Source organism: Homalodisca vitripennis, chromosome 7 (assembly GCF_021130785.1).
Source record: "Homalodisca vitripennis isolate AUS2020 chromosome 7, UT_GWSS_2.1, whole genome shotgun sequence".
Lineage (NCBI taxonomy): Eukaryota > Metazoa > Arthropoda > Insecta > Hemiptera > Cicadellidae > Homalodisca > Homalodisca vitripennis.
This window is the reverse complement of record NC_060213.1, coordinates 109,855,156-109,868,326: the sequence shown is the minus strand read 5'-3', so window position 1 is coordinate 109,868,326 and position 13,171 is coordinate 109,855,156. Positions and strand designations below refer to the sequence as shown.

General features: G+C 31.2%; 1 protein-coding gene across 1 annotated transcript in view; it reads right to left on the bottom strand.

Annotated features, from left to right (window-relative positions):
- Positions 1–1,565: 1,565 nt before the first annotated feature.
- LOC124366199 (diuretic hormone receptor-like) overlaps positions 1,566–13,171 on the bottom strand; it is a 77,864-nt gene continuing 66,258 nt past the window's right edge. The window contains exons 11-12 of the mRNA XM_046822565.1: positions 5,409–5,566; positions 1,566–4,681 (exon numbers count right to left, since the gene is read on the bottom strand). Of these exons, the coding sequence (XP_046678521.1) occupies positions 4,492–4,681; positions 5,409–5,566 (348 nt within the window). The 3' untranslated portion in view covers positions 1,566–4,491. The remainder of the gene's footprint in view (positions 4,682–5,408; positions 5,567–13,171) is intronic.

Below are 13,171 nucleotides of genomic sequence, written 5' to 3'. Positions count from 1 at the left end.
GTGTGTGTGTGTGTGTGTGTGTGTGTGTGAAAATGCACAGTATTATTACATATTTTAAAGGCCAAGAGCCATTTTATTTAAATTACAACATTTATTTAATTCAAATTTGTATACAATGTCATCGTAAAAAAAATATTTCAACGCCTATCCCATTACACTGTCTGAGAGTTGATTTCTTTCTTAAAGAATAAAGAATAAACTAAGACTTACAATTTTTACGCAGAGCAAAGGTTCGTGCTATTGTAATTGTGTATAACTTTAAAATAATAAAAATAAGAAGTTTGTTATAAAACTCAAATTTTTTTTGTTATTTTATTAACGTATATAGATAACGGTCTCCACAAGCACGTATTTGGAAGCAATTCATGTAAATTTTATAGTAATTTTTGAGGATATCGAAATTGTTTTTTTATTATTTATTTATTACAAGACTAGCTGTTTTATGTTTCGGTTTTATCTATTTTCATCAGTATTCAACAAATATAAACCACCGGTTCATAAAATGATTTCAAACATCCACGTTCTAAAAAATGTAAGTACTATGCTTGAGTTTTATTCAATAATAAAGAAATTATGGAAATGGAACAGCATAAGTGATATAAGAATATATCTTACGTTTCTACGTAAAAAATATAATAGAAGAATAGTATTTGTCGTTTTATACCTCCCCACTCCGTTAAACTGTATCTTAAGTATTTCCTTTAAGCTAAATGAATAAGACATTTTAGTAATTTGCTATTAGACTGTATTAAAATGTTAATGGGATTTAGAACATTTACAGTTTTTATATTTTACAGAATGTTTATGCAAAGTTTCGAGGGTTGACATCAATCCTCTTCTTCGGGTTAAATATAGGACCGGATGCGGCTGCCTTTTCCCCTTCTATTTCTCGACCATGGCTTTCGCGTCTTATTGTTTCAGATGACATAAGTACATAATTAAGTACATAAGTAAGTCTCCTACTCACTCCTGTACTAATGTAATTTATCATAGTACTCTTGAATTCTCGTGCTGGTGACTTGAGTTCGTGACTTGCACCCTGTATTCTGACAACGCCTGGGTTTTTTTCTCTAGTAAAAAATTGTTCTTTCTTTCTTATGCATTAATTATATTAGCACCAATTCGCGTCTTATTGTTTCAGATAACATAACTAAGTTCATAAGTAAGTCTCCTACTTACTCCTGTACTAATGTAGTTTATCATAGTACTCTTGAATTCTCGTGCTGGTGACTTGAGTTCGTGACTTGCACCCTGTATTCTGACAACGCCTGGGTTTTTTCTCTAGTACAAAATTTTCTTTCTTTTTTGTGCATTAATTATATTAGCACCAATTCGCGTATTATTGTTTCAGATGACACTCTGCGAGGCAGCTGGATTGCGACATTAATTTTTAAGTCTTAACATAACTAAGTACATAAGTAAGTCTCCTACTTACTCCTGTACTAATGTAGTTTATCATAGTACTCTTGAATTCTCGTGCTGGTGACTTGTGTTCGTGACTTGCACCCTGTATTCTGACAATGCCTGGGGTTTTTCTCTAGTACAAAATTGTTTCTTTCTTTTTTGTGCATTAATTATATTAGCACCAATTCGCGTCTTATTGTTTCAGATGACACTCTGCGAGGCAGCTGGATTTCGACATTAATTTTTAAGTCTTAACATAACTAAGTACATAAGTAAGTCTCCTACTCACTCCTGTACTAATGTAATTTATCATAGTACTCTTGAATTCTCGTGCTGGTGACTTGTGTTCGTGACTTGCACCCTGTATTCTGACAACGCCTGGGTTTTTTCTCTAGTACAAAATTTTTCTTTTTTTTTTGTGCATTAATTATATTAGCACCAATTCGCGTATTATTGTTTCAGATGACACTCTGCGAGGCAGCTGGATTGCGACATTAATTTTTAAGTCTTAACATAACTAAGTACATAATTAAGTCTCCTACTTACTCCTGTACTAATGTAGTTTATCATAGTACTCTTGAATTCTCGTGCTGGTGACTTGTGTTCGTGACTTGCACCCTGTATTCTGACAATGCCTGGGGTTTTTCTCTAGTACAAAATTGTTCTTTCTTTTTTGTGCATTAATTATATTAGCACCAATTCGCGTCTTATTGTTTCAGATGACACTCTGCGAGGCAGCTGGATTTCGACATTAATTTTTAAGTCTTAACATAACTAAGTACATAAGTAAGTCTCCTACTCACTCCTGTACTAATGTAATTTATCGTAGTACTCTTGAATTCTCGTGCTGGTGACTTGTGTTCGTGACTTGCACCCTGTATTCTGACAATGCCTGGGGTTTTTCTCTAGTACAAAATGTTTCTTTCTTTTTTGTGCATTAATTATATTAGCACCAATTCGCGTCTTATTGTTTCAGATGACACTCTGCGAGGCAGCTGGATTTTGACATTAATTTTTAAGTCTTAACATAACTAAGTACATAAGTAAGTCTCCTACTTACTCCTGTACTAATGTAATTTATCATAGTACTCTTGAATTCTCGTGCTGGTGACTTGTGTTCGTGACTTGCACCCTGTATTCTGACAATGCCTGGGGTTTTTCTCTAGTACAAAATTGTTCTTTCTTTTTTGTGCATTAATTATATTAGCACCTGACGAAGGTGATACATTTCATTCCCCGAAACGACGTAACTTATAACGATGGGAAATGTCCGAAATCTATCATTTTAAACCTTTCATAGCCGTTAAAAAACTTTAGCCATTATTACTGAAATCGTTAAAGTAACTGTGAAAACGTATATTTACACATTTTCACTCATATACACATACTGTAAGTCTCTGTAAATTATATAAAGAAATAATATCCATATAATATTTTATACAATGTTTTACTTGAGCCGTAATCAACAGTATGTTTTAAGTGCAATTACCACTGTACTAACATTAGATATAGTAAAGGGATAGATAGTGTTATCTGTACATGCCAGCTTATATACGCAGGCTATTTTGAAACACTATGTACATTATACTCAAATATTTGATACATCTTGAAAGAACGAACATGTAGTGATACAACAGAGTGTTGATTTTACTTATATTTAATTTTTATTATTATAGTTTTTGTTTTGGAAATAACAAAATTTCAATTCAGTATTAGGATTGCCACATACTACTTGGTTGCATGAGGGTAACATTTGTTATGTCGGGTAACTAGCCTCTTACTTTGTATTCAAAACAATATAACTATATCACTGAGTTCTTTATAGCCCTGATAAAACTACAAATTCAGTAATTGTGTTTGTACAACTAAGGTGTATATTTCAAATAAACTTATAATAATGCATTTAATGCATTTAAATATTTATTACTTTGGTTATTGTAACTGATCATGTTTACCAAATGTAATGTCATAGAAAAATAAGGTTATAATATTTTGTCTCTATATTTAAATAACGTTAAATATATCAATAATTGTATGTAAAATATTTAACGAATAAATAATTTTATATACACATTTGTTATATTATTTATGTTATTTTATTATGTTACGCCAATAAAACTAAATATTAAAGTAACCAACAAAACTTAACTGTTTGAGAAAAAAGCGTTGTCGAAGAAGTGACCCTTACAATGCAACCTGCCAATAAGGTTTCTCGTCTATGTATTTAAAATTTTACAATTGAATCTTCCCGATCAGACTGGTAACGAAGGCGGTATATTTTTAACGTAATTTTAAGAGGCAGTATTATTTTTTTTAATTAAGTGCTATTGAAAGTAGTTTGTTATTTAAACACGTTTTTAGAGTACATTACAGTTAGTTCAGGGTTTGTTAACAAACTTATCTTCATTGAGCCATTCTGAAAGTATCAGTAAATACAGTATATCTACAATAACGCCATTTAGTTCCAGAAACATTAATTGCTGCTAGTTTCAGTGTAATGATAAGAAATTTCTACAAAACTCCATAATGATATTTTTTTATCTTAACACTAACAGGATGTTAAAAAATCCGTTAAATTTCCAATGCCAACATGAGACTGCAAAAATTGCTGGTAAATAATCGAGATGCCGTCTGCAAACTTAACAGGTAGATTGTTACTTAAATACATTTCGACGCACATTATAATAATATTGGGGTAATATTATCTTTCTGCAGCGTATATGTTAGTATCATCCACATATTTTTTCCAGTCGTTGTGTTATGTATGCAGAAGGAAGTCTTACTGTTTAATAAAACTTAATAATATCACCACTTAGTCAAGCCTACGTAAAAATATGCGGGCTTTTATATCAATTTAAAATTTAAGTGGTTATTATTTCAACATCACAAAGAGTGCCGATGTTCTCCTTGAAGTATTTTAAAGACTGTACCGAGAGACTATTTTTCCAGATGGTTTCAATGTTCATTTCGGGACTATTGTCCCTTTAGAAGATTATCACACTTATACACAGATTCCTGGAATGACAAAATCTCGAAGGAAGACGGAGAGTGAGATCACTAAATCACCCCAAAAGGGCAATGGTTTCTCTAGATGATCTCAACATCTCTGTGCGGACTAAGGGGAGGTCTGAGTGACAGACCAGAGCCGTTATACACTGTGAGTGTCGTCACGTTGCTGATGGTGGACTCTCTCTTGTTGTAATGTTGAGGTGCCAGATGAGAGTCACTTGCGGTTGACTCTCGCTTCAAAGGCGCAACGTGGTGACTGCTGTATAACCTGGAATTAAGTAAATGTCAAAGAAGCAAGTAGTAGGACCACATCGGGAGTCTCTTAATAAAATTATTTTTTAACTGACAAAACGAAAAATATTTATAAATATATTTGGTGTGTAAGTTAATTAGATATAACGAAAAATTAGGAAAAGCTATTAAAGAAGTTACAATATTGCAAGATTTGTTATATATACTTATAATTACAATACAAAAAATAAAAACCTATATTTGTAATAGCGTGAGAAGTGTAATTCAGCTTTCCAATCATCTTGTATTAAAAAACATTACGTGTACTTATGGATAAAAAATTCAATGAATATTATAAACTTATTTGCTAAGTTTGTATATTCAACATAAACAGGTAACTGATGTGTATTACAGAAAATTCAGTCAAAGAATCAAAAGTTTTAAATTAATTTTTAAAATAGAGATTTTCAGCAAAGTTTTAAAGGTAATCCTATAAGTTTTCAGGATGCAAAGTCAAAATTTCTAAATGATTAACCTCAATATATTATTTTTCACACCACTTCGAAACATTGCTTGCACAATGAACTTCTTGAAATATTTGGCCATTGCTATGGAGAGCCATATTTAGTCATCATAGGACTTGGTTTAAGACCTATTGTCTAAAGATAATTTTCCACCGTGACACTGAAATATTTATATATGTCATTTGAGCTGGACACTTTAAGGATGGTTTGCATATGAATTGGAAGGTGTTATTTTCTGACCTGATACTATCTGTACGCGTGTTAGGGGACCAATCCTTCGACCAGTATCGTCTGCTGGAGCCCAGCTCCCTGGAATCCCTCCAGACCTCCCAGTGGTGACGTACTGTGTTCTGCACCTCGGTGTTCAGGAAACAGTAGAATAGCGCCACTGTGAAACCCTGAAACGTGTATGTCATATAATATATACTAAATGTCATGTAAGACATAATTAAAGAAGTTGGATTCAGGAATGCAAAATTACAAAACTTAGATTTACTAGAAAATGAGTTACTAATATAACCACGCGGAAGGGGTACGCAACGTCAAGAGACTTTTAACATGCTTATTCCACGCAACAGATGAACCAACCATTATATGTGTTTAAATATAGTTATTACCGTTTGTGGGGCGGGGAAGTTTCTGTCTGTCTGTCTATGCCCATGATATCTCAGTATCTGACCAATTTCTGCGTGCCTCATTTCTAAATAGACATCATTGAGTTTAATATTAGTGCACATCACTCCATTTAACTTTGCTGAGCATTAATGTGAGCACGATACTAAGGAGATTATTGCAGATAATTTATTACAATAAAATAAAATATAAACCATGTCACATGTTTCAAAAACATTTTAATATTTAAAAGTCTGTACCTACACGTAGTAACAATCTTGATAAAAGCAGGTACGTGAAACATGGTGTAGTGTTCTTCCACCTTGATTTTATTTAAGCCGGACCTTTGTCTACATGTTAATCTTAATAGTTACCGCAATGCTTTAGGACGGTTTGACCTAATATAGGTTACATGGTACAGATCAGTGTTCGACATTGTTGAGGGACAACGTTTATAGTTAAAAAAAAGAGGGAAATTATGTCATTGACCGAAGTTAGGACGCCAAATGGCTTCTAAACCACTAGATGCCATTTGTGCCATGGTGGCTTTGTCTCAGAGGCACATAGTCAGGTTATAGCATCGTCTCCACGTCGTGTTCAGCCACTTGGCACGGAATGTGGTCTCAGAGCTGAAAGTTCTTAATAAGTTCTGTTTCATCTCTTGACTGCTTGATAAGAACTTTCATTGAGATTGTCTGAGATATTCATTGTATTAATTAAGTTTCGTTGTAATGAAGTAAATTATATTTTATTTATCATTTATGTTAACATCTGATACCCTAAAGAGTTAAATAAATATTATTAGAGATTTATCTATAAAGTAAGCTATTGCAGAATTTTAAAAAAGACCATTGTTTAGGTATATATACATCCATATAAAAATCATCCTTACACAGTGATACTTCGTATCTTTTCATTTTGCAAATAGATTAATATAATACGCCTATCATTCACAGAAAAGTGTATTTCTATGTCAATTAATGAGTAAAGTTATCTCACGAAGAGTATCTCTGGTGAATTATATTTTTAAATATTCATATCTCGGTTTGTATAAACTGTTGTAAAAACCCGGTATAATTTAAACTGTTTTCAATGTACCATTTAATAATAAACCATAGCTTTTTGATTAAGAGGTTATTTGTGGTTGGAATACAGAATATTACCATCTAGATTCCTTGCTTGATGGGTTTATTAGTAATATGATATATTATGTTAAGTTTAACTGGTTCGAACATTTAATCAAAGTAGAAAGTGAAACTGCAAGGCACATAAGCAACTTGTTTTCTACTTGGATTCGGTGCCTAATTTCTTCTTCTGGTCGCACCATAATGGCATAAATTGAGATTAAAAGCATTGTACAAACTGTACCTAGGACGAAAATCTACCTCTATTGTTTTTATACAAAAGCAATGCTTCCCCCTGAAACATTTCAGAAAGGCTTTCAAACTTTTAGCATGTCGAACAGATTAGGCATCGACTCCATCTCCAACCTCCACAAGTAGCGTAGGGGTAAGGCTGTAGCTCTCTAACCGAGGGGTTACGGGTCTATTCCCGGGAAAGCCAACACATATTTGTAAGTGTGTTTGGACCATTTCCATGACAAAACGTTTAGTACGCACAGTTAAATGACATTGACTTAGAAGGGCACCCCTTAAATAACCTTCATGAAAAAAACGAACTTGTCCATGAAAGTTTCATTTTCACACATAAGGAAACCATCGCTAATATTACGTGAGATGTTAGGTCGTTAAAGCTATCCTAAATGTAAAAGGCCTCATCATTCTCGCGTTGGTATAAGGCAATAAACGATTCTGGGAACAACCGTGTATTGTCTTCCTGTTAGAAATGATCCTTGTAATATCCCAAATATCCTCCATTGCTTCCGTTTGTTTAATGTTGCTTCACTGTGCTGCAATGGTCAATTCAGTGAGAAGAAGTTTTACTTGAATTCTCACTATCAATGTTTTGTGCCCCATATTAATTCCTCTATTGGAAGGAGGATTCTCCTAGGATGTAGTGCAATGCGTACTCTGAAACTAAACGCTCCTTTCTTTGAGTATAAGATTTACATCAGAGGTCAATAAAGACTTTCCGAAGGTCGTTCTCCGTAACTTATTACGTCAGAAGGCTACGGCGAGTCACTTCGTCAAATATCTCAATTTTACCGAGAATGTAAATCCATTCTACATGGGGATAATCCTCTCTTGGTGGTTTGACTGAGGTATCCGTCGAGTACTCTCCAAATATCGACCATTAATACCGGGAAAGAAGTAGGAGTCTATGTAGTTCTACTTATGATAACACTCTGCCTCCGGTTTTCTCCTACATATCAATGATAAGTGTATTTAAATTTTGGTTTTGCACTTCAAATGCACTTTAAAGTTGAATATATGTCGCACACTAAAAGCAGATGTCACCAAGAATCTATACAATATTTTAGTTCCTCATTTAAAAACAGAACAGAAGTACTTGATTCCTGTCCAAATATAAAAATATTTAAAAAATGAACACTTTCGAATGCGAAGCCAAAAGAAGTTTTTGTTCTGGCACCAAAATGATTGACATTTTATTGAAACTATAATACAGCAAAAAGTTTATGTAATAGTGAACAAACATATCTTCACACGTTGATTTTTGATAGAAGTTTATAATTATATATTATATATGTAGCTAACACTGAGTAATTGTAGTTAATGTAATTGAAATAGACACGCTGGCCTAATCGTTAGGAATAAAACCTTTACGCCCTATATATATATATATATATATATATATATATATATATATATATATATTATATATATATATTATTTTATTATTGAATTGCATTTATTCAAGAAATTAAACATTTCTGAGGCCCCGCAAGTACAGTACTTGTCAGCGGGAACCTATATAACCATATTTTACTATAGTTGAGATACATAATTACATTCAATTATCTTTCAGGTCCTTAAAGTTGTATTTTGAATTTAATTGTGGTAAACATTTGTATATTATATACATACAACCGTGAAATTATTAATTTGAAGTGATTAAAACATATTGTCTAATTATTACTATAAGCTAATACAATACATTCATTCATATATATCTATACATATATACATACATATATATATATATATATATATATATATATATATATATATATATATATATATAGTTATACATAGGGTTTAATATATATACAGGGTTTTCATAAATTAATGGTACAATTTAAACATAAAATAAAAAGAGAACCGTACGAAGTACATTAAAAATATTTATTTCATTAGAATCCTCGTTAAAAACAATTTTATACTGATACATTTAGTACATTTCAATGTGTCCACCACCGATAGCTCTGCAGACATCTAATCTATGGTCGATCTCGGCCCATACACTGTGCAGCATGTCTCTTGTAACCGATGATACTGCCTCATAAAGCCTTTCCTTTAAATGAGCTAAATCACGGATCTTCTGAGAATAAACAATGTTTTTCACGTATCCCCACAAAAAAAATCGCATGGAGTCAAATCCGGGCTTCTAGGAGGCCATGCTATTGGGCCACCTTGACCTATCCATCTTTGTCCAAACTTGTCATTTAAAGCATCACGAACAAAGTCCTTATAATGGGGTGGCGCACCATCTTGTTGAAAATACACCATACTGACATTAGAGCAATAAAACTAATTGAGCTGAAGAATTCAGAGGTGTCAACCATATTTTCTACCTTGCATAGCAAATTGTTTATAAGCATTCAAAATTGCACCATTCATTTATGAAAACCCTGGTATATATAAATATATATATATATATTAAACCCTATGTATAACTATAGATGCACGATAACAATACCAAAATTCAATTTGAGGGATAATAATAAAATTTAATTGATGATGAGTAACTGCTAGTAAATTAATTTATTTAATATTAAATGAGTTTATAAATGGAATTACGAAAGATACAATAACAGCAAGCTAATAAAAATCATGTGTGAAAAGCAATATTGTTTACTTATGTAATATAGCTGCTGTGTTTTGATATTCGTTTCAAGTACACATGAGTTGCGTTATGATATATTGAATATTGCTCAACTATTCATACAGAAATCTTCTTTTACCTGAAAGAACTAAAAATATGAATCATATTATTGGATCCTGTTTTCTATATAGGATAGTCGGATCCGATTTCACGTTAAGTATGTAATATAAAGCTTTAAAACGGAACCGTATTTTAATACAGTTATTAATAGTGACTATTGTTTCAATATTAACTTTGTGCTTAGAGTATTAACCTCTGAAAGCATTCTGTTCGTCACCGCATAATATATATATATAACTAACAGGAATAAATATACACGTAATATATATCATCTGTACAAATTATGATTATTTTCATAAACCGTACCCATTTGGTTTTTAGAGAATAATAAATTTAATGCAGATTTAATGCAAAAAAAGTTATAATATGCACTAATAGAGGGCTGTGACAGTTTCAAGATTTTGACCCAAAACAGTTTTTGAGTGCAGCGAGAATACTTATTAGCTATTTTAACCACATTTATTTGTTGGTCTTGACATACAAATTTTGTTCGTTCAACCTTAGCTGCATCTGTTATGGTTTCTAAGATCCCTTTAGTTAGCATAAAATTTGGAACTCACCTTATATTCGGTTTTCAAAGTAAACCTAGATATATAACTAAGATTGCTAATGAATTCATGGTTATTTGGTATAAATTCACGCTAGTGATAAAATAGATTTTTAAAGCAGGGTGTGTGACAAATACTTTTTTTAATATTGGCCTATTAATGTAAGTGTTTATAGGTTAAGTGTAAGGGCAATATGCAAAGAGTTTATTTCCCAAATATTTATTAAAGAAATAATAAATTATGATAATATTTCAACTTGTTCCAACCAGAACTCAACATGAGCCACCTCAATTCTATAGAAAAGAAGGAACAATTACCATAAAACCAAGTAAGTTACTCCAGCTTAGTGTTATAAATGAGATTTAATCATTATAAGTTTAAGTTAATCGTTAGGGGAAGAGTACGAGTATAAAGGGGACAAGAACAAACGGAGGCCAATTAATTAAAGGAAACCGGGACATTAAAGCCATGGCTGAGACAGCACTCAAGAGCCACTACACGTTTTTATCCCTTTGAAACACACCATTAATACCCTATTCTTGTTTAAAGCAGAGTTTTCGTTTGCTTTGTTGTGACGTGGTTTGGAAATATATCCTTGCTTTCACAAACATCTGCTGTTTTGTTCTTGCTTTTAAATATGATTTTAAACTCTAGGAAATCAATTTTGAATTTTTTGATATACACATTATTCGTCATGAAATAGATCAAAGATGATAATTAAAATCAATTATTTTAGATTTAAAAATCAGAACATAAAGAAAACATTTTGTCACGAATTTGCAAAGGAAGGCATAGTAAATTTTATAGATTAATGTTCTGCAACGTTTCCACTTTACCTTATAATTAAAATTAACTGTAGTGACTGTGGTGGCTATTATATTAGAAAAACTTGCAGAAATTTTAATGAAATGTTGAAAGAACATATACAAGCTTTGAAAACAAATACAATTTCTACAATAGAATCGAATTTCGCTTAAAGTTTATTAGGAACTGGCCATAACTACAAAAATATTGAAAGAACATGGCAATTTTGGATATCGAAAGGAAAGGAGAAAAAATTATACACGAAAGAAGAATTACATTTTTATCAGAGTTATAACAAAGATCCTCACAAAATATTAAATAGCAATCTAAAAAGTAAGACGAACTCTATCTTTGAAAAATATTAAACGCAGAATCAAAATGACAACTGTTTCATGTAAATATAACATATGTTTCAATGGTTTCCATGTGTATGATTGGTTGTTTATTTATTATTTAGTTAGAAGTTTATGTTCATAATGATGGTGGTTTAATACAGAATTACGTGTCTCAAGTAAAATACTGTAATTTTCAAAAAGGATTTTAGTTCACGATTCAATATAATATTCTAACATAAACATAACCCTATAGTGTAGAATTATTAACTTAAAACACACAAAGTCACACACACACACACACACACACACACACACACACACACACACACAGGCACACAAAACACACGTATATATATATATATATATATATATATATATATATATATATACATACATATATACATATATATATATATATATATATATATATATATATATATATAAATTAAATTTGCTTATTGACAATAGCCGAATTTAATGTAAATTAACATTGAATCACAAAAATTACTTGCTCCGCCGGGATTCGAACCCGGATCTCTCACTTGTCGGGTGCTACCATTACACCACAGAGCCCTTAGTCCTTACTTTTTACGATTATATAATTTAGTATTTGGCCGTGTCTGTCACATATGTGTTTAAATAACCAAACTAACACATGATCGGAAGACCAAATACCTCCCAAACGGCTTTTATTTACATTACTAAATTTGTATAACTGGCAACAGCCGAATTTAATTTAAATAATATATATATATATATATATATATATATATATATATAGTTTTTACTGGTTATAAATCTCTTATAAGACGCACATGTTATAATATTTAGTTACACATATCATTCTATAGTTTGACAAATTGATAGAGAGCTGAAGTGTTCGTCACTTTGATGGTGTACTATGGTTAGCAGACGCTGATTTAATATTTATTTACGCAAATGCAAATACTTAATTGATGTTAATTTTATTTAATTTTTTTAATCAGACTCTTTTCTTTATGTAGATGGTTTTTTTATATGCCAATATTTTATGGCATTGATTCTGGCCCAAAAGCAAACCTAAAAGTCACTTTTATACAATTCAGGTACCAATTTGTTATTTTAATTATTTTTTCTGATAATAAATCTATTAAATAAATAATAATAATAATAAATACAACTTTATTAAATGCTATATACTTAAATAAAGATAGTCGATATAATTGGCTAATAATCTTAAACTAAAATGAGATTAATTAAAATGAGCATATTTTTTTACAAAACCAATAATGTTTCATTTATGAAGAATAACAGAACTTTGTACAATATTTGATGCATTTTAAGGTACGCAGTTATTGGTAGTAAAGTAAGAAACGTTAATGTTTTTAACTTTTAATACTTAGGTCTAGGAATTATTATTCCTACTTAGTAGAAAGAGTAAATTATGCTTTTTGTAGAGGGTATCAGATGTGTAACTAGAGGGAGATGCAACTTTTACAAAGATTATCAAATAATATTTGGCCAATACTCAAAATTAATGTATCGGTAGAATTTTTATAAATATATAAAAAATAATATTCTTATAAGACTTTGGTACAATTATCCTTTTATAGTTATTTTGTATTGAGACATTTATTAATAA